Source organism: Gobio gobio (assembly GCF_949357685.1).
Source record: "Gobio gobio genome assembly, chromosome: 21".
Classification (NCBI taxonomy): Eukaryota; Metazoa; Chordata; class Actinopteri; order Cypriniformes; family Gobionidae; genus Gobio; species Gobio gobio.
In genome coordinates this window covers 20,613,285-20,635,777 of record NC_137117.1, presented here as the reverse complement: position 1 = coordinate 20,635,777, position 22,493 = coordinate 20,613,285, and the positions used below count along the sequence as shown (strand labels likewise).

Below are 22,493 nucleotides of genomic sequence, written 5' to 3'. Positions count from 1 at the left end.
GAAGCCAAACAGCTGTGTAGCATTATTTTAGCAAACATTTGGTTTGGTTTCTTTGAATATGTAACATCTATACTTATGATGATCCAATCACTTCCTGATGGATAACATCAAGTTCCGCCCTGTATTTTTTTTCTTTCTTGCTGAATATCCTGTTTTGTTCAGAGAAAACATCACATTATGAAAGTAAAAAGGTTTACGAATGGTATTCCATGTTGATTTTAAAGAGTGTTCAGCTGTAGTATCTGCTTATGTGTAATGTCATGGATGGATAAATAGATGGATTTGATCTAGGCTTCCCATGTCATGTTATAAGGCGTATCTGGATTCCTTATTTAGGTTCAGAGATGACTGTCTCATTTGATCTTAAAAGACACAGATGTTTAGTGATGTGTCCTGGATGGAGATGCTCCAGTGCAGTAGGGAATGTGGTTATTTGTCACCATTTCAATTTGAAAGCCTCTTTAATCCTACAAAGCTGAGGCTATTGATCTGCCACCTTCATCAGGCGCTTTTAAATTCCCATATGCACCACAACACATGTTGGTGTTCTAGCATGACCTTCCAAAAAAACTTGCTTTTCCTGTTAACATAGGATAGTTTACTAACAGTGTTGCTTTCCTGTCACACCTAGCACTGAGTGCTCAGTTTGCCCTGGTGACCATGAAGCAGATTGCGAGAACAAACAACGCCTGACCTTCAAAGCCAGACTGCTACGATTTACTAAGCTCTCTGTGGCTACTTTATGTTAAAATGTGAAGCAGCAAACTTGGGCCTAGACACTGAAAAAAATGGAACAGTTTTAAATCTGAAATGTCTAGAAAATTTCACAAATAACTAGATAGTAAAGTTCATAGACAAACTTTAAGTTGGCTTGAAAAAGCCTAGCCATGAAAGTTTGAAAAAGATTAAAAGCTTGAAGTTTTTCAATTTGAAATAGTTGGAGTAGTGAAATTGAAAGTAGTTTTAGTAGTACTACAGTCTATCAGAAGAACAGATATATTGGCATGTTGCTAACATGATTTAACGTGTTGCTAACACAAATTAGCATGTTGCTAGCATGATTTAGCATATTGCTAGCATGTTTTAGCATTAATTAACATTTTAGTATAATTTAGTTATGATTTTTAATGTGTTGCTATCATGTTTTAACTTGAAATATTATGTTGCTAGCATGATTTAACATGTTGCTAGCATTATTTTACGTGTTACTAGCATGTTTTAACATTAATTAGCATGTTGCTAGCATGATTTAGCATTTTCTATGTGTTGCTATCATGTCTTAACATTAATTAGCATAATGCTAGCATGATTTAGCATGTTTTAATGTGTTGCTAACATGTTTTAGCATTTTGCTAGCATGATTTAACATGTTGCTAGCAGGTTTTAGCATTTTACTGGCATGATTTAGCATGTTTAACACGTTGCTAGCATGTTTTATCTAACTTAAACATATTTCAAACACCAAAATAGTATTTTCTTGTACTCCAATAATATTTGTTTTATTTACAGCTTAAATATCTAATTTTAAATATAAGTAAAAACTAAAAAATCTTTAATTTTTCTTTACAGTGCAACTAGGATACTTTGAGTTTCAGCATGCAGAGCAGACTACAAAATTATGAGTCACAACTTGGATCTGGACACATTTCAGAACCATAAATGCGTCCCAGCGGGAGTTGATTTATTTTGTGTGCAGCTGCTAAATGCGGCAAACATTATTTTTAGACAGCCTTGCATTGTTCATTCTTCAACCATTCATGAAGCAGGAAGAAATCCAACCAGCACAAGTCTTGCGAGATCTCAAATGCACAAAAAATGGTCTTATGCCTCGCTAATGTGGGCTAGTTAACATTTACATTTACAGATTAGTGATGAGATGAACCTATGAACTCTGGGATGGTGTAGACACACCTCTTATTATAACTAGCCCTAGAGCGTCCAACATAAACACCGCTAATCCCACTATTACTGCCATAGATCCCCACTGTGTGTGTCCACCATAATAATAAACAACATTCTGCTGCTTCTGATAATATCTTCTGATATCATCCGCCATAGTCCGTTAATACCCCTGTAAACCTTTGCTCAAAGCTTAGAGGACCGACAGCAGCGGCAGACACCCAAACACTATCTCTCTGAGGGCCAATTTGTGCCAGCTACCTCTGCTGCACTGCTGCTGTGTGTGATTGTTGGATAACCTAATCTGAAATTAAATGAATCTGATGTGTTTAACAAGATATCAGTGGAGCGTAGGAATGAAGACTGGGAATAATGCCCCAGATGGATTTCATTCACTTTTAAGTACCCTCAGCACACGTTGCATACATAGCGCTTGTGTTTTAACTAATGGTTACCCGGTAATGGATTCCTCTGTGTCAGGCCAGGTTGATGTATTTTTTATCAGACCCCATTGACTTCACAGAAATATTTCAGTTGTGTTACATTTTTAAAGCGCTGCTGTCGCGTGTGTTGTGCGGAAGGATGTGGTTGGCGTTTGACTGGAAGTGATATGCCACTCTGTACTTAGCATGTAGTCTAGGTGTATCATGGTCTCATTTACTGACTGATTATCAGGCATTAATCGGACTGGGTTGGCTCTCGTTTCAGCCCTGGTTATTTAGTATCACACTGAGCTGGGCCGCAGCTCACATATGGACCAGTCCCACAACACAGGAAATCCCTTAAGTAGATAAATTATATCATGAAGTGGTTGCTAGTCAGAAAAGCCCTATAGATTTCTGAATGAGGGCATGTGCATGGTCATATATTGATTTCCATCTGCTAGATCTCACTGTGATGATGTCATCAGTGGTGCTTGCTTCTCTTTTACCCTTTTTATTAAAGGTCCCATGGCATGGCATTTTTCTATTATTTTATAATGTTTCCTGAGGTGTACTTATATTGTTAGTATGATTTTTACATCATAAAATATCATAATTTAGAAATAAAAGGCATTTTTTCTATACTGATGTTTGCCCTGTGGCTGAATGCGCTGTTTCAAGGGGCGTGTCTGCTGTGAGACTTCAGTAAAAACGCCCACTGTTGTGATTGGCTGACATCTTTGCATTTGAAATGAGTATCAGATCTTGTAGTGGAGGGGGCGTGGTTTAACGAGGTCTACGACGCACAAGCTGCTGCCAGAGAGACGGATGGACCTGAGTTCCATCTTGGAGAGGTGGTGGTCCAGTGGGTTAAACCACTGAACTGATATGCAGAAGGTTGCTGGTTCGATCCCAGTGGTCACCACCAGTGTGTCCTTGAGCAAGGCACTTTACTCCATGTTGCTCCAGGGGGATTGTCCCTGTAATAAGTGCACTGTAAGTCGCTTTGGATAAAAGCGTCTGCCAAATGCATAAATGTAAATGCAAATGTAGTTCACTTCTCATCAGTTCTCTCAGCACGTCTTAGTTCAGTGAACTGTTGTAGTTACTAGCATATACTTCAGGTTATTAGTTTATTTCTAGTCGGAGGGACTGTCACTCATTTCAGAAAGTTAGTAACTTTAGTAAATTATGGGTCAGTGCTGACTCGAGACGCGAACCGTTTAGAATGATTCAGTCCAATTTGGTGAACTGGTTCGACCGGTTCACTAAAAAGAACCGGTTCAAAAGAAAGATTCGTTCGCGAACTAGACATCACAGACCAGAGACGGAGCGATTGCTAACAAAGTTATTTATAGTAACTACTGAGTTGTGAGAGCGCTGTCTGTCAGCGCGAGTTTATTTTGTTTGTATCTGAGAGTTCTGAATAAACACGAGTCCCAGTCACGCCGAGCCCATCTTCCTCCTTATTCTACCAACTTTGTAACACATGTAATGTATCATTACAGCTGTCGAGATGAACGAGTTTCGAGTAAGTGTTGATTATAGCATTATTTTTAGATATTTTCCTATCATATGAAAAGCGTCAGTGACGCGCATTGAGTACACAGCACAAACAAATACACAGCAGCAGTAATCGAATGTAATCCAGTTTATTGTGTGGATTGCTGGCTAGCCTAGCCGGATACCCTCACGCTTACCCCCCCTTCTGCTTAAGCTCGCGCCGTGTATGTGGCCTCCGCTGTGGGCCAGATGCAGTATGGGGGGTCGGTGAGGTTGAAGGCCGACCGGTCAGTGCAGCCCGAGCTTCGGTGTGCGTGAGGTTTATCTCTAAAGATGTGGCTTTGCCGATGTTGAGCAGAAACTCACGACTGTATGCACATTTTAGAACAGATAGACGTACAAAAACACTGGCTCACAAGATAGAAAACACCATTCTGTGTCGGGAGGGAGAGAAGCCGCAGCACGAATAATAAAGTTCTGTGTGAACTTGAATAATTAGCTACACATCAGAAATCACAGATCACAGATCAGAAGGAACTGAAAAAAGACTTCTGTTTTCATTTGTACATCCAAACACTGAGAAACTGCCAGCATTCACTCGTTCACAAGCCATGATCTCTCGAGGACACATATAGCACTTGCATGGGCGTGCCAAATTCTCTGGGCGGAGAAAAGGGAGGTAACCGTTGTCATAACAGGAAAATTCAAGATCAGCTCGTCTGAGCAGTCATTTTCTCACAGGCAGAGAAAGACAGAACTTGGTTTACACCGATCAAAATTTCTAGCCACTTGGGGACAATATTCAGGCTAGGAGAACTCATATTAATGTTGAAAAACCTCATAAAATGAAAATTTCATGCCATGGGACCTTTAAAAAAATTCTGTCATTAATTACTCACCCACATGTGGTTCCAACTAGGGATGTCCAGATCCAGATCACGTGGTTTCAGACTCGATCGGAATTGGACGTTACCTCCCGATCAGGACTCGGATATATATGTATATATATTCTCATTATTTTTTAACACATCTATAGTTATGCGGTGGCACAGAGTTAGACCCTTTTGACTCCACTTTGCTGCAGAGACGCTATTGGTTAAATAAGGTGAATTAAATAAAAAATAAGGAACATCCTGGATCTGTTTTTTCGCTCTTCTTTATTCTTTTTTTATGTATTATAGAAGTATCGGATCGGGACTCGGTATCGGTAGATACTCAAAATCAAATGACTCGGGGACCGAAAACCTGATCGGGACATCCCTAGTTCCAACCCCCTTCACGTCCGTGTCAGTCTCCTATGCAGTTTAAGTTGGTCAGCTCCTGTCTCAGCATCACAAAACCCAACACAGCGGTAAATCTACATTAGCCTAATATCAGTTCACGCATACGCTTATCATGCCATGTTAGTCGTTGTGGGTGACTACGGTACATTGGTATCATCATTTTTTGTCATTGCTAATTTATTAATAATTCAGCATCGCCTGTATTAAAGAGAAATAAAATTACTTCATCTGATGTTTAAAGTGAATAAAATAGCTTTAACAGCTACTTACTGGATTCCACAACTACTGAAGAACTTTGTTCTCTTCCACCGGACTTGTGTGTGTAGGTGAGGTGCGTGATGGACCAAACCGCTGTGAGGCAAGAGAGGGGGGACTCAAAATGTTTCTAGACTTAAAACACATTTTGCCTGTTTGGGTTTTTATTGTTTTACTACTTACACAATTATTTTAAGTATATATTTATATATTTTTTATACATTATATTATTTATAATACACAATGTGGTTTTTAATTATATATTTAGGGCGGGGGACAGCCCTCAGATAGGGGGGGTCCTGACCCCCTACGATTTACGCCTGCGGGCCAATGGTAAGCCGGCATGCTGGTGTAGCTCTGATGTAACTCGGAAGCGTTGTACTGTATTGCCGGCATGCTGGTGTAGCTCTGATGTAACTCGGAAGCGTTGTACTGTATTTACTACTTCAACCGCGTAGGAGACTGACACAGACATGGAGAAATTGTGGAATAAAATCTTTATTTTTATTTGTTTTTGCGCTTGTCGCTTCATAAAATTAAGTTTGAACCACTGGAGTCACATGGACTATTTTAATTATGTATTTCCTACCTTTCTGGACCTTGAACCGTGTCAATTACATTGCTGTCTCTGGAGGGGTCAGAGAGCTCTTGGATTTCATCAAAAATATCTTAATTTGTGTTTCGAAGATGAACGAAGGTCTTAAGGGTTGGGAACGACATGAGGATGAGTAATTAATGATACAATTTTTGGGTGAACTAACCCTTTACAGCTATTTGGGCTACGAACATGAATTGTGCTAGGGCTGCAAAATATACCCCCGGTTTCACAGACAAGGCTTAAAGGGTTAGGGTATATGACATTCTTCTTTCAGACAAATAAAATCGGTGTTGTATTAAAAAAATCCTGGCTAATCCAAGCTTTATAATGGCAGTGATTGTTGTCCTGTTTTTGTCCTTAAAAGTGCATCTGTCCGTCATATAACATTCTCCACGCGGCTCTGGGGGGTGTATAAAGGCCTTCTGAAGCAAATTGATGCATTTGTGTAAGAAAAATATCCATATTTAAAACTTCAAAATGCTTACGCTACGTCTGACGAGCGTAACTGGTGTGCAACGTCGGATTATCCAGGACCTTTTTAATATAACTCCGATTTTATTCGTCTGAAAGAAGAATGTCATATACACCTAGGATGACTTGAGGGGGAGTAAATCATGGGCTAATTTTAATTTTTGGGAGAACTAACCCTTTAAGCTAGTCCTAGACTAAACTGCATGTTTGAGCTGTTTTAACTGAAAGCAACTTGCACTGACATATCTTAAAATATGTCAGTGCCATTGTTTTGACTCAATATGCACACCAGTTATGTTTTTCTCTAGGGCAGTGGTTTTCAAACCTGTCCTGGAGGCACCCCAGCCCTGCACATTTTGTGTTTCTCCCTCATTTATCAGTCACACTTGATTTAACTCATCAGCTCATTAGTAAACTGCAAGAAAATTTTATACAGTGAAGACCTGAATACGGTTAGACTTACCTGGAAAAAGTAAAGAACTGTTTATTACATTATTATCTTTGTTCTATTTGTATTTATCTATGCTTGTGATTTTGTTTATTATTTTCTATGCGAATTCACTCCCCTACAAAATCACCCAATTCATTCTTTCTAAATAGAGCTATTCAAGTCACCTGGTGAATTTCTTTTCATATCGCAATATATTTATTGCAGAAAAACAAAATATTGCAATGTCAGTTTTTTAAAAATAATACTGTGCTGCCCTAAATTTGTTTTTGAAAGTGAAAGTGAAGTGACCCATACTTGGAATTTGTGCTCTGCATTTAACCCATCCAAGTGCACACACCCAGAACAGTGGGCCCTGGGCAGCCATATTGCTGCGGCGCCCAGGAAGCGGTTGGGGGTCCGGTGCCTTGCTCAAGGGTCATGGTATTGAGGGTGGAGGAGAGCGCTGGTTATTCACTCCCCCCACCGACAATTTCTGCCGGACCTGAGACTCGAACCGGCAACCTTCGGGTTTCAAGTCCTACTCTCGGACCATTAGGCCATGACTGCCCCATAATTTTATAATATAGAATATATTTATAATATAGGTATACAATTATATACCATTATAGTAATTAATATATCATTTTATATTTTAATTTTAATTTAAGTTTTAGTATGTGCTTTTGTCATTTTTATTATTTCGTTTTTCTAATATTTCTGCTTAATATTTTCTTTACTACATAGACCTTAGTAACCACATAGCAATGCTCTGGCAACCATCCATAGCATACTAGCATCATGGTGAGGACTTTTGCATGGGCTAGAAGCACTCACATTTCCTTTAGATAATTCAAATCTTGTATTAGTTTCATTCTGATTCTCAATATTTTATTGCTTGCTTAAATGGATATTCACCCCAAAATGTAGTCATCATTTACTCACCCTCATGTTTTTCTAAACCGGCATGACATTCTTCTGAGCTACACTGATAAAAAAACATGATTTAAAAATGTCCATAAAAAATGTCCGTATTTCAGTGGGGCCCATCCCATACAACATTGGTTTTCATTGCATGGACAAAGAAAGCAACATCTTTTGTGTTCCACAGAAGAAAGTAAGTCATACAGGTTTGGAACGACATGAGGGTGAGCAAATAATGACTGAATTTTAATGTTTGAGAGAACTGTCCTTATAAGAAACTTTGTTAGATGGCAATATTTTTATATGTTAAGTCAATGTTATCACTCCAAAGAACAGAATTGTACTCCAGTGTAACCAAAGGCTTTAGCTTTCCTTGCGAGTTTGGACAGACCACACTTCCTTATGGCCACCCCCACAGTCCTCGCTGTATGTTGCTGTATATTGTAAAGACCTCTTGAGAGGACACGAACACTTCCTACCCATGACTAGAGTTACACCCCAGTTTCCTGTGCTGGGCTCAGGACGCTCAGACAGGCTGCAGAAACTCTCCTTGTTTTGTAACCCTTTCCACAAGACCATGTTATCATCATCCTTCAGTCCCATTCAGTCCTCAGTCTCACAGCCGTGTTGGTGACGTGACCTGGAAGTTCTGGAGGAGCAGAGAGGAAGACGTTATAATTTGCTGGAATTGCTCAAGTCATAACGCTCTGTCAACACATGTTAGCCCTGCACGATGTTATAATTGAAATATAATTACTGGTATTACATTTAGGCTACGTTTATTCATTTAGCAGATGCTTTAATACAGTGGGGATTCAAAGGAAGGCTGCAACTCAAGCAGTTCATCTTAAAGTTCATCTTATAAGAAGTGATGTGATACAAAGTTCTAAAATTCTTAGATAATACTCAGATAATTCACTAATATTGGTACCCTTGGTAAATTGTTAGATAATACAATTTCAAATACTTAGATAATACACTAATATTGGCACCCTTGGTAAATATGAGCAAAGGCTGCTGTGAAAATAAATCTGCATTGTTTATCCTTTTGATCTTTCATAAAAAAATTCACAAAATTCTAACCTTTCATTGAAGTAAAACAATGGAAAGTGGGAGGCAATCACATTATGAAATGAATGTTTTTCTCCAATGCATGTTTGTCACAATTATTGGCACCCCTATAAATTCTTGAGTAAAATATCTCTGAAGTGTATTGCTATTCATTTCTATGTTTTTTTTAGCACACCAGGGTGACTAGGAGCATGAAATTATCCAGCCATGACTTCCTGTTCCACAGGAGTATAAATATGAGGAAACACAAAGGACAAATTCCCTTAATCATTCATCACAATGAGTAAAACCAAAGAAGTTCTGATATATAGCAACAGATTGCTGAGCTTTACAAAATAAAATGTAGCTGTTAAAAAATAGCTAAAGCATTGAAAATCCCCATTTCCACCATCAGGGCAATAATTAAGAAGTTTCAATCACCTAAAGATGTTACAAATCTTCCTGGAAGAGGACGCGTGTCTAATACACGACGAGGAGGAAAGTTAAATTGGCCAAAGACTCTCCAAGGATCACAGCTGGAGAATTGTAGAGATTAGTTGAGTCTTGGGGTCAGAAAGCCCAAAAATAATTATCAAACAAGCACCTACATAACTACAAGTTTTTTGGGAGGGTTTCAAGAAGAATCCTCCCCGCTCATCCAACAACAAACTCCAGAATATTCAGTTGTCAGCCACGACTTGAACTTCAAACGGGATCTGGTTCTGTGGTCGGATGTAAAAAAAAGCAGAAAAAAAAGCTTTTTGGTTGTTTGGTGCAAACAGGGATAAAAAGCACCCCATTTTGGATCTGTAATGTTGTGGGCCTATTTTTTTCCTGGAGGTCCTGGACATCATGTTCAAATATATGGTATCATGGATTCTAGCAAATGCCAATCGATAAAAAATAAAAACCTTGGATTTCTGTTCTGCTAGAAATCTCCTAATGTGCCATGGTTGGATCTTCCACCAGGACAACAATCCAAAACAAACATCAAAATCAACACAAAAATGTGTCACTGAGCTTCTGCCATTGCCGTCCTAGTCCCCTGACCTGAACCCTATAGAAAATGAGTGGGGTGAACTGAAGAGAAGTACCAACATGGAGCTGGGAATCTGAAGGATCGGGAGAGATACTGTATGGAGGAATGGTCTCTGATCTCTTGGGAAAAGGATGTTGCAATAATTGGTGCCAATAGATGTGGCCAACGTGAACTAAATAAAAACATTTATTTCATAAATCATTTTCCCCACCCATTCAATTGTTTTACTTCAATGAAAGGTTAGCATTTTTTGAATGAAAGATCAAAAGGATAAACAATGCAGATTTATTTTCACAGCAGCCTTTGCTCATATTTACCAAGGGTGCCAATATTGGTGGAGGGCACTGTAGAAGTGACAAAAAAAGCAAAGATGCTGTATAGTGCTGTTCAGTCATGACGTCTGTTAGTAGGTCAACCCGGAGGGCTATTTTGCCATGTGTTCCCTCAGGAACTTCGAATGGGTTTTTAGAGTGGCTGTGTTCGATTTATGATTAAAATAAAATTTGTATTAAATGTTATTTAAAGACATTCTCCTGTTTTGTTCTACAACATAAATGACACCGTCATACCTCAGATGTGACCGTTGAAACATTTCTCAGATGTTTGTCTCAAAAATTCCTATGAAAATTAGAAACTAATGAAACAATAATTTTTACATATTTGTTGTTTGGTATTTGATGATAATTGTTTGAGTTCATATTGAAACTGAGCTTTGAGATCTTTCTGAACATTGGGAACAGAGAAAAAAAAGCAGAACCAAATGATTTTCAGTTCTGTTAATTGTTCTTGCAGTATGATTCCCAAGTAAATTATAATTATGAGTAGGTTCATATATAGTGCGATTCCTGAACAAATGAAACGGTTCTTTTTAGTGATTTAAAACAATTGCAGTGCAACCAGTGTAGTTAGATTCCTAAATGAATGAGTCTTAAGAACCATTTTTTTTAGTGAATCAAGCAATTCAGCCCTATTCACTCTTCGTCTGCAGTTGATTGACATACGATCTGATCAATCATAATGCAGAATCCGCCATTTTGTCCACCAAATACACCAGGAACTTGAAAATGGTGTGCATTGGCCTCTTTCCACGGTTGAAACAACATACGTTCTGATGTTCATTCATGTTTATTTTGTGCTATAACTAGTAGGAAGAGATTATCCGTCACATTCCGCTTGAACTGAGGCGCCACACCGATCTATCACAAAACATTAAAGAGCAGCAAAATGTATTGTTGGAATTTCTTAAAAAATTGCAACATTTTAACGGTAATACTATTTCATACCAAAAGTAACCTGCTCTGTCTTGTCTGTCGGTGCGTTGTCAGTGTCCTCTTTGCTCTGCAATGTATTTTTCACTGTTAAAAAATGGTTTGAAAGGAATAAATAAAGACTTCTTTCATTCAGAATATTTGAAAGTATCTCTTGAATGAATGATTCATTGATGTATCAAATAAATTTTAAGGCACTTGTCGCCACCTACTGGCATAACAATGTAATAGATACAATCTTTATTTGAAGAGGAACATTTGCGCTCTCTGGCTATGAGGTTTAAATATTCTGATGTGATCGTAATTTCAAATGTTTAAAAGACGTAGCTGAATCATTGTCATTCAGAAATTAGATCACGTGTGTGCTTGAATTGAGATTGCGATCTTTTAATTATTAATTGTGCATACATATAGCCTATGTTTTTTTTTGTATGTCATATTAGTACCAGACTTCAAAAGTAATCTGACCCCAGGCCCGAGCGACCAATGACTCTAACGATCCTGCCCTTTTTAGTAAACCAAAAACATACAGCATGACCAGTGTAGTCTGATTCTTGAACAAATTACTCTTTTGAACCAGTTTTTTTTTGTGTGAACCAAACAAATACAACTCAAACCAAATGTCTCATTCCTGAACAAGAGAATCTTATGAACCAGCTCTTTTTAGTAAATCCAAAACATAGCGCTGCCTGTTATGAGGCCTCTCTTTTTAGTGAATCAAGTGACACTTACGAATCAATCAGAGCGGTTGGTGAACTTGCAATGTAAGACTCACTCAATGAACCGCAAGTGGCTGTGTTGTACTTGTTGGCTTTTGAGAACTTAATACAGGTATATTTAGAGTAAATTTTTGGATTGCATTTTTTTTCAGCATTAAAAATATGTAATATAATATAGAATGTAAAAAAAAAACTATTTCTGATTTATTATATTTTCTGATGAAATTTGAATGATCTCATGGCCGTGTTAACAATACTGTCATAGATATGTTGTACATCCCTAGTAATCCTGCTTTGTCAGTCTGTGAATCAAGCTTTCCCTTTAGTGGTTTTGTTAATCTCATGTGGTTTGTATGTGTGTATGGGCCTGCACACAGTGACAAGAGACCAGCAGGTGTGTGACTGCTGAACCTCGACTGGGAGGGTTAAAGGGTAACAGTGTGGTATTTATGTAGGGAATTTACAGCCTGGGATGGACACTCTGCTAACACACTCTCTCACTCTATTAATAACCTCTTGTGCCCTGACACTTTTCACACATATAAATGTCCCCACACTTGAATTTATATATATATATATATGCGCACACACTTAAATAAATATTAGATGTACATTTATACTAAGCCACTGTATCTGTCCAGCAGCAGTAGTTTTAGTAGGTAATCTGGAATGTGCATGAGGTACTAATGAGGCCTGTTAAAATGGAGTAGTCGGTCAACAGGGGCGTTCAGCATTCTCATCATGAGCAGCCAGCATTTGAGAGCTAAGTGGAAAATTCCGCTGTTTGAGCGTGACATGCTTTCAGTATGCCTCAGCTTTTGCAAATAGACGTGAACTGGTTTGCAATCCTTGGTGCTGGTCTCACAGAGTCCCTAACAGTTTGTGTTCTTTCCCGCAGAGTCGTCAAAGAAGAAATCTCTGATGATAACGCCAAGCTGCCCTGCTTCAACGGCAGAGTGGTATCCTGGGTAAGTGAGATGGATGTTGGCCTCCTCTCTGTCTTGGACAGATTATGACATTGCAAAGTATACATGTATCAACCCTGCTGTAAAAAAAACCCAGGTTTAAAGCAACACTAGGAAACTTTTGTCGCTCTAGCGGTTAACAGACAGAACTGCATGCTTCTTGCGGAAGAACATTGTAGCCGGAGCTACTTCTCTCTGTTGTCTATGGCGAGTCACGCAGGTACTGGGCCTCTTCGCAGAGGTGCCGACCCGAACCGGACTAAAATAGTCTGAATAAAACACTTATTATAATTATTTATATACAAAAACACGGTTTGGATAATGGATTCATGATGTACTCACTCATTATATAAATGTTGTAAATGTTGAGTCACATTACATAGGGTTGATTTAAGCTGGTTTTAGTGGAGTTCTTTTTAGTGCATCAAACAAATACAGCATGACTCAGGTAGTCCGATTCCCAAACAAATGACTCATATTTAAATGAATCTTCTGAACTGGCTCTTTTTTAGTGAATCAAATACAACACCACCAGCAGTGTTGGGAAGGTTGCTTTGGAAATGTAATAGGTTACAGATTACAAGTTACCCTGTTTAAAATGTAATAGTAGTCTAACTATTTCAATTCTTTATAAAAGTAATGTAACTGATTACATTTGATTACTTTTTTATTATTTTTCAAACATTTTCAAACATTTAAACCTTACAGTAGTAGCCTACTCAATTGCTGTCAGTCTTTCAAAATACTTCATAACCTGAATTAAGATTATAATAATTTAATTTTAAAGCACAGCCACCACAAAATCTGACTTTGGTACCTATTTTTTACTTTGAGATCGTTCTGAGGTCAAATTTAAAAACAGATTTAAAAATCATAAAAATAAATAGTCGAAAGCATTTTAATAGTTGGCAAAAACATATTTTGCACTGAACTGTTATATTTGCACCCTTTTCTGATTTCTGGATTAAATTATTTTAAAATTTCCAGCCCTGGAACAAATTTTTATCACATGGCATAGTGGCAACTCTCAGGTTGAAGCCTAAAGCTTTCAGCACAAATGTGGATTGATGGAATTGGCAAATAAAAAGCATCAGAAATGGCGAGAGGCATTGTGCACATCAAAAACTAAATCTCTAATTTAATGTAGAAACAACATAAAGACAGTAGCCTTTAAATATTTGATCTAACAGGTAGGACATATTCAGAAATTGAATACATTTATCAAACACTTGTTTCACAGTCTTCACTGCATAAAATATCAATTAAATATAGATTAATCTGTATTAAAGCTACAAAAGTTCAGTCAAGAGCAGTGAGTGATTCTCACTCTTTCTTTGTTCTTTCATTATAAGGTTAATGTTTGGTGTCCCTTTAAGAGCTGCCACACATGACGCAGATCTGACACACCTCCGATGTCCTCTTTATGATCATTTAAGACTTTATTTAACTAATTTAAGGCTGTGCTTACGAGGATAGTCGACAAAGAGGACATTTTGGCATACTTTTGTGTATTTTTTCCGATTCAAGAGTGAAAGAGAACTCAATGCGGCCACGCATGTCTCTGTGCAGGAGAGTGTGTGTCTGTCACACACTAGATTCAAAGACGGTTAAGTTATTATTTTTCCATCTTATCGCACTTGAATGGTTTGATAGCCCTTGAATGAATGATAGCGTGATCATGTAACATATCCTAGCTTTTTACAGAAAATATTTCTGTAAGTAACAGTGGGGTAACTGTAATTTAATTACAAATTTTTTCTCAGTAACTGTTACGGATTACAGTTAATGTAATTAAATTACGTAACGGCTTTACATGTAGCTTTCCTGTAGCTCAAACAATAGAGCTTGGCACTAGCAACGCCGAGGTCATGGGTTCGATTCCCAGGGAAAGCAAGAACTGACAAAATGTGTACCTTGAATGCAATGAAAGTCACTTTGGATAAAAGCGTCTGGCAAATGTATAAATGTACATGTAACTAGTTACTCCCCAACACTGACCACCAGTGTAGTCTAATTACTGAACAAATTAATTTAATGAAACCTTTATTGAAACAAATTACTCAAACAAATGTTTTTTTTCCTTCTTCTTTTTTTTGAAGCTAAATTTTTTTTTTTAATGTGGGGTGGGGTGGGGGGGCTTCCATAATGCTGTAGCCCAGGGGCCTTTGGTTATCTTAATGCGCCCCTGTCAATAGGTTAAGTTTATGTAAAAAGTAGGCACTTAAAGATATATTTCTCATGTCAGTCTTTCTGTCAAGTATTCACTGTGTTTTGGGTAATTTTTGTGCAAGTGAGCCAGAAAGATGTTCAAGGAGACGGAAAAAAAGGCACCCTTTTGTTTTCTTTAGTTTTTAAAGGCATGACATTTTGTAGTCATTTTTAATGTACACAAATAAAAAAATAGACACTTTACCGTTTTGAATGATGTTCTCTTCTGTATGTCTATAAATAACAGAGTATTAAGTTGTTTCCACTGCTGAGGGAAAAATTCAAGTGATCGCGCCGGCGCATCGCGACAATTTTATTAAAGCTACACTGTGTAACTTTTTTAGTTTATTCTTAGCTAAAAACACTTAGTTCCCTTTCGTTCAGTCACTACGACGTAACGTTAGTGACTAACGAATGGGGGTTTCGCTTAGAAGCCTATCAACTTCGAGTTTTGAGAAAACGCCCAATGGCGTGCCAATGCCATGGGGCATGCGGAATTTGCATACGTAGCTCCGCCTCACTGCGTGAGTATATAAGGAAGTACGAGGCAATATCGCATTATGTTTCTGCTTTCGGAGCCAAGAGTACCTACCTCTTCACTCCTACAGCCTTCTGAGACTCTGTCAGCTTCTTCGAGACGAGCAGCTTTCCAGTCGGTGTTGGTGTGACGGCGCGTTCCAGTGATCGCATACTTCCTGCCTGCTGATCTGTGCAGTGGTCCGCCTGACAGCTGGTGTGTGTTTCCCTGGGCGCTTCGGCATCGACTGCAAGGTTTTCCTCTCACAAAAAGAGCTTGCGCGTGGCACGTCTTTTTCAAGACGGCTCGCCCGTGCACTTCCGGGTGCGATCGATTTTCCGCTGCTGTCTGAGGACGCATTCACTGCTCGAGCGTGTTTGGGCTTCAGCGCGCAGGGGCAGTGTTTGCGGATGTGTCACGTTTCCATTGCGGGGGCGTGACCATCGCGATGTCACGGTCGAGACTCAATGATCTCCGTGAGGAGAGAGAGTCCCCTCTGCCACACCCCAATCTACCGTCCCCGAGTGAGATGGTACTTTGGCTGGTGGCCAGGGTGACCTGAGGGCGGTGCTGTGGTATTAAGAACCCCGACGTTCATTCCTCGGGCCACACCCCCCTCTTATACATCGCTTCCGCGAGTGTTGGATTGAATCTACGGCCCGTCTCTGACGCCCCGTTCGTTCAGTTCACGCTCCGGATAGCAGTGAGATGTCGATCGCCGCATCCCAAGGTGGGCTGGAGTCCTTTGGGGATGACGATTAGGTTGTGCTCCGCCTCCGGGTGTGTCAGCACTGCCTGATCTGACCTAAAGTTGACAGCCATGTTATCTCGGGCAGCCGCGAGTCTCGCGCTGGTGTGGAACTCCGCCCAGTCGCGGGTGCTCGTGGTTGCGCGATTGGTTTTTGGGGGCGGCACCCGACAGCTGTTGGGCCCCGCCCCCAATGCCTTTCGCTCCCGGGGTGCATGAGGAGATCACGCGGTCCCGGAAGTCCCCGTGCTTCTCGCGACCGTTTGGTGGCCTCCTCCGCCTTCTCTGCCCTTGATGGGGCCGCGGCCTAGGGTACACTGGGGCCCCCTCCCCCCCCACTGTTGAACTCTCTGTTGCGCACTACGGTGTCCACAGAGGGCTTTGACGTGGCGTGGTGTGGCTGTCCTAAGCACCCCCCCCAAAGCCTGTGGGCTCGTCTACTTCGGTGGCGTGGTCCCGCAGTGCTACGGGCAGGCCGCCGCCCCTTTGCACATGCACAAGGGTGGAGCCGACCCAGGGCTCTTCATTGAGCTGCGTGCCGCAACTGACCCCGCCCCCGGGCGGTGAAGGTGGCCACACGCTCCCTGGGTCGGGCGATGTCCACAGCTGTGGTCCGGGAGAACACCAGGCCTTACCTGGTGATGTGGAGGACGTTGAGCGGGCCCGCCTCCTCAACTCACCCATATCCCAGGCTGGCCTCTTCGGCGGCGCGGCTGAGAACTGCGCCCAACAGTTCTCGGCCGCCCCAGAGCAGACTGAGGCTGTAACACGTACTGCCCCGGCGGCCAGCTGCTGCACCAGCCGCCGGCCCAGTCGCCTCAGTCCGCTCGCCGCCGAGGGCGCCCTCCCTCTTCCCGCCTGGCCCCAGCAGCAGCCTTCACCTGGGCCGCGCCGTGGAGGTGGTTGAGGATGTCGCCCAGTCCGCTCCCCAGACTGGTTAAACGCCAGGATGGAGGTGGACAACTCAGAGATGGGTTCCAGTTCTTCCCAGGGGATGGTAGCAGGGCCTCTCCTTCCCCCGGTGGAGGGCCGGGGGAAAATCCTTCCGCTGCTGGCCCCCGGGCTAGCAGCGCTTGGGAAGAACTCATGTTCCTGTCTCTGAGCACCCAGAGACCGGTGATGACAGTGCGCGCCACCCTCGGGTCTCGCCACTCGCATCCCTCTCTGTCGCCAGCCCCCTGGCAGAGCAGACCCCAGTGGAACGCGAGTCCTTCCCTGGTCTCCTCTGTCAGGGCGCAGCCGTTAACCGTGCTCCGACCCGGGGACGCCCAACAGCCTCCCCTGTCCGCGCCGGTAACGCTGCCTCGCTGCCCCACCCAGGGTACGTCTGTCGTCCGTATGACCCCGTTGGTGCAGTCTCTGGAAGCCTGGCTTCAGCTTCCGGGGCTGTCCCGCTGGGTTGCCCGGACCATCAGGCTCGGCTACGCGATTCAGTTCGCGCAGGCTCCTCCCCGTTACAGGGGAGTCCGCTATACCATAACCGGGGCCCATGCCCCGTCATGCGTGCGGAGATTGCCACTCTACTGGCGAAGGGTGCGATCGAGCCTGTCCCTCCAGCCGAAATGAGGTCGGGGTTCTACAGCCCCTACTTCATTGTACCCAAGAAAACCGGTGGGTTACGGCCAATCCTGGACCTTCGCATCTTGAACCGATCCCTTCACCGGCTTCCGTTCAAGATGTTGACTGCGAAACGCCTTTTCGAATGCGTTCGTCCGGACGATTGGTTGCAGCGATCGACCTGAAGGACGCCTACTTCCATGTCTCCATCCTTCCTCGACACAGACCGTTCCTACGGTTTGCTTTCGAGGGGCGGGCATACCAGTACGCAGTTCTCCCATTCGGGTTATCTCTGTCCCCTCGCGTCTTCACGAAGATCGCCGAGGCAGCCCTTGCGCCCCTTTGGCAGCACGGGGTCCGCATCCTGAACTACCTCGACGACTGGCTCATACTAGGCCACTCTCGAGAGCAGGTTTGTGGACACAGAGATCTGGTTCTCCACCACTTAACCCGTCTGGGCCTTCGGGTCAACTGGGAGAAGAGCAAACTCTGCCCAGTGCAGAGGATCTCTTTTCTCGGTATGGAGATCGACTCGGTCGCCATGTACGCGCAGCTTTCGAGCGAGCACGCACAGTCTCTGCTGACTTGCCTCCGACAAATCAAGAGCAAGAATGCGGTTCCACTGAAACTTTTTCAGAGGCTCCTGGGGCATATGGCATCTGCAGCCGCGGTAACGCCGCTCGGATTGCTTCATATGAGACCGCTTCAGCACTGGCTTCGCGATCGAGTCCCGAGATGGGCATGGCAGTCTGGCACGCTCCGGGTCCAAGTGACTCGGGCCTGCTTACAGACACTCACCCCGTGGTCGAACCTCAGCTTTCTACGGGCCGGTGTGCCCTTAGAACGAGTTTCCAGGCATGTTGTCGTATCGACGGATGCCTCTGCCACGGGCTGGGGTGCCATGTGCAATGGACAAGCAGCCGCGGGCTCCTGGACAGGACCCCAGCGCCTCCTGCATGTCAATTGCCTCGAGTTGCTGGCAGTACGGTTCGCCCTGCACCGCTTCCGAGCGTTGCTGAAGGGTCAACATGTGCTTGTCCGGACAGACAACACGGCCGTAGTAGCGTACATCAACCACCAGGGCGGTCTACGCTCCCGCCGCATGTCTCAACTCGCCCGCCATCTCGTCTTATGGAGTCAGAAGCGCCTGAGGTCCCTTCGTGCTGTCCATATTCCGGGAGTCCTGAACCACGCAGCCGACGAGCTCTCGCGGTTTCAGCCTCTCCCGGGAGAATGGAGACTCCATCCCCGGACGGTTCAGCTGATTTGGGAACAGTTCGGCGACGCACAGGTAGACCTGTTTGCCTCCCACGACTCTTCCCACTGCAGCCTGTATTATTCCCTGACCGAGGGCACGCTCGGCACGGATGCACTGGCGCACAGCTGGCCGCGGGGCCTACGCGAATATGCGTTTCCCCCAGTGAGCCTATTCGCACAGCTTATGTGCAAGATCAGGGAGGACAAGGAGCAGGTCCTTTTGGTCGCCCCGTACTGGCACGGCCGGACCTGGTTCTCCGAACTCATTCTCCTTGCGACAGCCCCTCCCTGGCCTATTCCTCTGAGACCGGACCTCCTTACTCAGAGACGGGGCACCCATTGGCACCCGCGTCCCGACCTTTGGAACCTCCACGTGTGGCTCCTAGACGGGACCCGGCAGGTTTGAGTGGCCTACCACCTATGGTGGTCGCCACCATCACTTCCGCTAGGGCAGAGTCCACTCGGCATGCCTATGCGTTGAAGTGGAACCTCTTCGTCACCTGGTGCTCTTCCCGCCAAGAAGACCCCTGGAAATGTCCGATCGGGTCCGTGCTTGAGTTTCTCCAAGAGGGGCTGGAGCGAAGGCTGTCTCCCTCCACCCTCAAGGTATATGTGGCCGCAATATCTGCCCACCACGATCTCTTGGAGAACAAAAAGGTAAGTCAGCACGACCTGGTCATCAGGTTCCTGAGGGGAGCTAGGAGACTGAATCCTCCTCGCTCTCCTCTCGTACCCTCTTGGGACCTCGCAGTAGTACTAACTGCTCTGCAGAGACCTCCCTTTGAGCCTTTGCGGTCGGTTGATATTAAGTTTCTGTCTATGAAGACGGCTCTGCTGACCGCATTGGCCTCAGTCAAGAGGGTCGGGGACCTGCAGGCATTTTCGGTTGACGAAGCGTGCCTGGAGTTCGGGCCGGCTAACTCTCACGTGATCCTGAGACCCCGGCCTTGATATGTGCCCAAGGTTCCCACCACTCCGTTCAAGGACCAGGTGGTGAACCTGCAAGCGCTGCCTTTGGAGGAGGCAGACCCAGCCTTGGCATTGCTCTGTCCAGTACGCGCTCTCCGCGCCTACGTAGACATGACGCAGTGTTCAGGACCTCAGACCAGCTCTTTGTCTGTTATGGTGGAGAGCGGAAGGGAAGTGCTCTCTCAAAGCAAAGGCTGTCTCACTGGATAGTGGACACCATTGCTTTGGCTTACCAGCAGCAAGGCCGACCATGTCCCCTTGGTGTGAGGGCACACTCCACCCGGAGTGTGGCTTCCTCTTGGGCTCTAGCGCATGGCGCCTCGCTAGCAGACATCTGCAGAGCTGCAGGCTGGGCGACACCCAACACATTCGCCAGATTCTATAATCTCCGAGTGGAGCCAGTGTCCGACTATGTACTCGCCCCCCCGAGGGGCCGGTGATGGGCCAGGCTCAGGTGTCTTCGCTTGCTCGCCACTCCACTCCACAGACTGGATACGTGCGATATTTTCCTCAGGTGAGCTCCCCGAGAGCCCTGAGCTCCTCCAGCACTGTCGACGCCGACATCAGTTCAGTCTGCCCTTTCGAGCCCAGACCCTCATGTCCGGCCAGGTGCCCCATGTGCATGGTTCCCTCCGGCGACCCCCACATGTGTATTTCACCGTAAGTCTCCGCAGTGAGCGGGTTTCTTCCCTTGGCGTGTCCCCGCCACCCCTAGGGTTAAAAATCCACCTTCGGCTGGTACCCTAGAGATCTTCCATATGCAACCCTCTCCGGGTCATATGTGTCTCTTAAGTCCTCCCCACGGGTAGGCATCTTGGCATTCCCTCACTGGGATATGCTTCCCAGTGTACCTTGGTAATCCTGTGTTAAGTGGGAGTCCTTCGTCCGTACTAGTCTTACGACAGGGTACTCACACTTACGCAGGGCGCTGGAAGACAGCTGAGTGGCGGGATTATATTGGGACCCCCATTCGTTAGTCACTAACGTTACGTCGTAGTGACTGAACGAAAGGGAACGTCTCGGTTACGGATGTAACCCTCGTTCCCTGAGGAGGGAACGGAGACGTAACGTCCCCTTGCCACATCGAGCTGTGTTGCCTGGAACGCAGGAGTTCAGTCTTGGCTCCTCAAGCAGGTAACATAATGCGATATTGCCTCGTACTTCCTTATATACTCACGCAGTGAGGCGGAGCTACGTATGCAAATTCCGCATGCCCCATGGCATTGGCACGCCATTGGGCGTTTTCTCAAAACTCGAAGTTGATAGGCTTCTAAGCGAAACCCCCATTCGTTAGTCACTAACGTTACGTCTCCGTTCCCTCCTCAGGGAACGAGGGTTACATCCGTAACCGAGACGTTCTTTCAAAAATATATGTGCTCATTAATGTATATTTACTTCTTTCAAGTAATAAAGTATTCTCGTAAGTTTATAATATGCCATTGAAAATACATACGGGTGAAGGGTTCGACTGCCGGTCGCCATGTTGCCCCTCCATCTTGAAAGTACATTAGCCAAAGAGGGACATAACCGTAAATTCAAGCTTCGCCTTTCGCGTTTTAACACTCGATGGCACCGTGTCGAATGTGGACGAGGTCGAACTGGAAGCCATGTTATTCTTGGACTAAATCGGCCACCGTAGGAGTTAAAACGAAATCGGAATTGAGAGGAACAGAAACTAATATTCACTGGAGGGTCATACACCTTTTCACCGCTAGATGGGGGAAAATATCACACAGTGTAGCTTTAAATATTTACCTTTGATGGTGGTGGCAAAACCGAGGATTAATAATTAATCTGATTATCGGCACTAAAACACACATCTACACCATCAAAAGCAGGTGTTGTACCTATAGTGTTGGTTAAAGTTGGTGTGAGGTGCAAAATATAGGTTAGTGGACTCCAGCGAGCCTCCAGCTGCAGAGAGCTGCACAGACATGCTGAGATACATGACATTGAGCTGTGCAGCACTAAAATATGTGCTTCACCGCCTGCTGTCCAAACACGGAGACCTTCAGTGTACTAACATGATCACTGCTTTAATTTCCATAGTGCACTGGATTTCTTCCATTCTTCAAGGTTTTATTATAGAATATGAACAATAGAGTGTGTTTTTACGGGTATAGCTTTAGGTATCTACATCTACACCCCATTATTTGGATCGTAAAAGCACTGTATCGCGTTATAAGGCTCTGATTAATTGATGAGGAGTCGGACCACTCATAAAATGTTTTCGAAATCGCCCCCTATTCCCTCATTCACTATTCCCTAAACCAATCCACTAATTTATTCATCAATTGAAGGAGTGAATGAAAACGAGTGAGGGAATTCAGTCACTGAGTTCACCAGAAGGGCCGCTACTTTTGCATAGTTTGTGCTTGCTGTTAAATAATCATTTGAAACTTAGCAAACTGGTA

General features: G+C 43.8%; 1 protein-coding gene across 7 annotated transcripts in view; it reads left to right on the top strand.

Moving 5' to 3' along the window:
- The window catches only part of dvl1a (dishevelled segment polarity protein 1a), a 53,480-nt gene that overhangs the window by 4,884 nt on the left and 26,103 nt on the right, over positions 1 to 22,493 (top strand). For 6 of the 7 annotated variants that reach the window (XM_079802366.1, XM_079802364.1, XM_079802367.1 and 3 more), the window contains exon 2: positions 12,757 to 12,826. In XM_079802366.1, the coding sequence (XP_079658492.1) occupies positions 12,757 to 12,826 (70 nt within the window). Of the gene's footprint in view, positions 1 to 12,593; positions 12,663 to 12,756; positions 12,827 to 22,493 lie in introns of those variants that run through there. The other variant, XM_079802368.1, reaches the window with a different exon arrangement.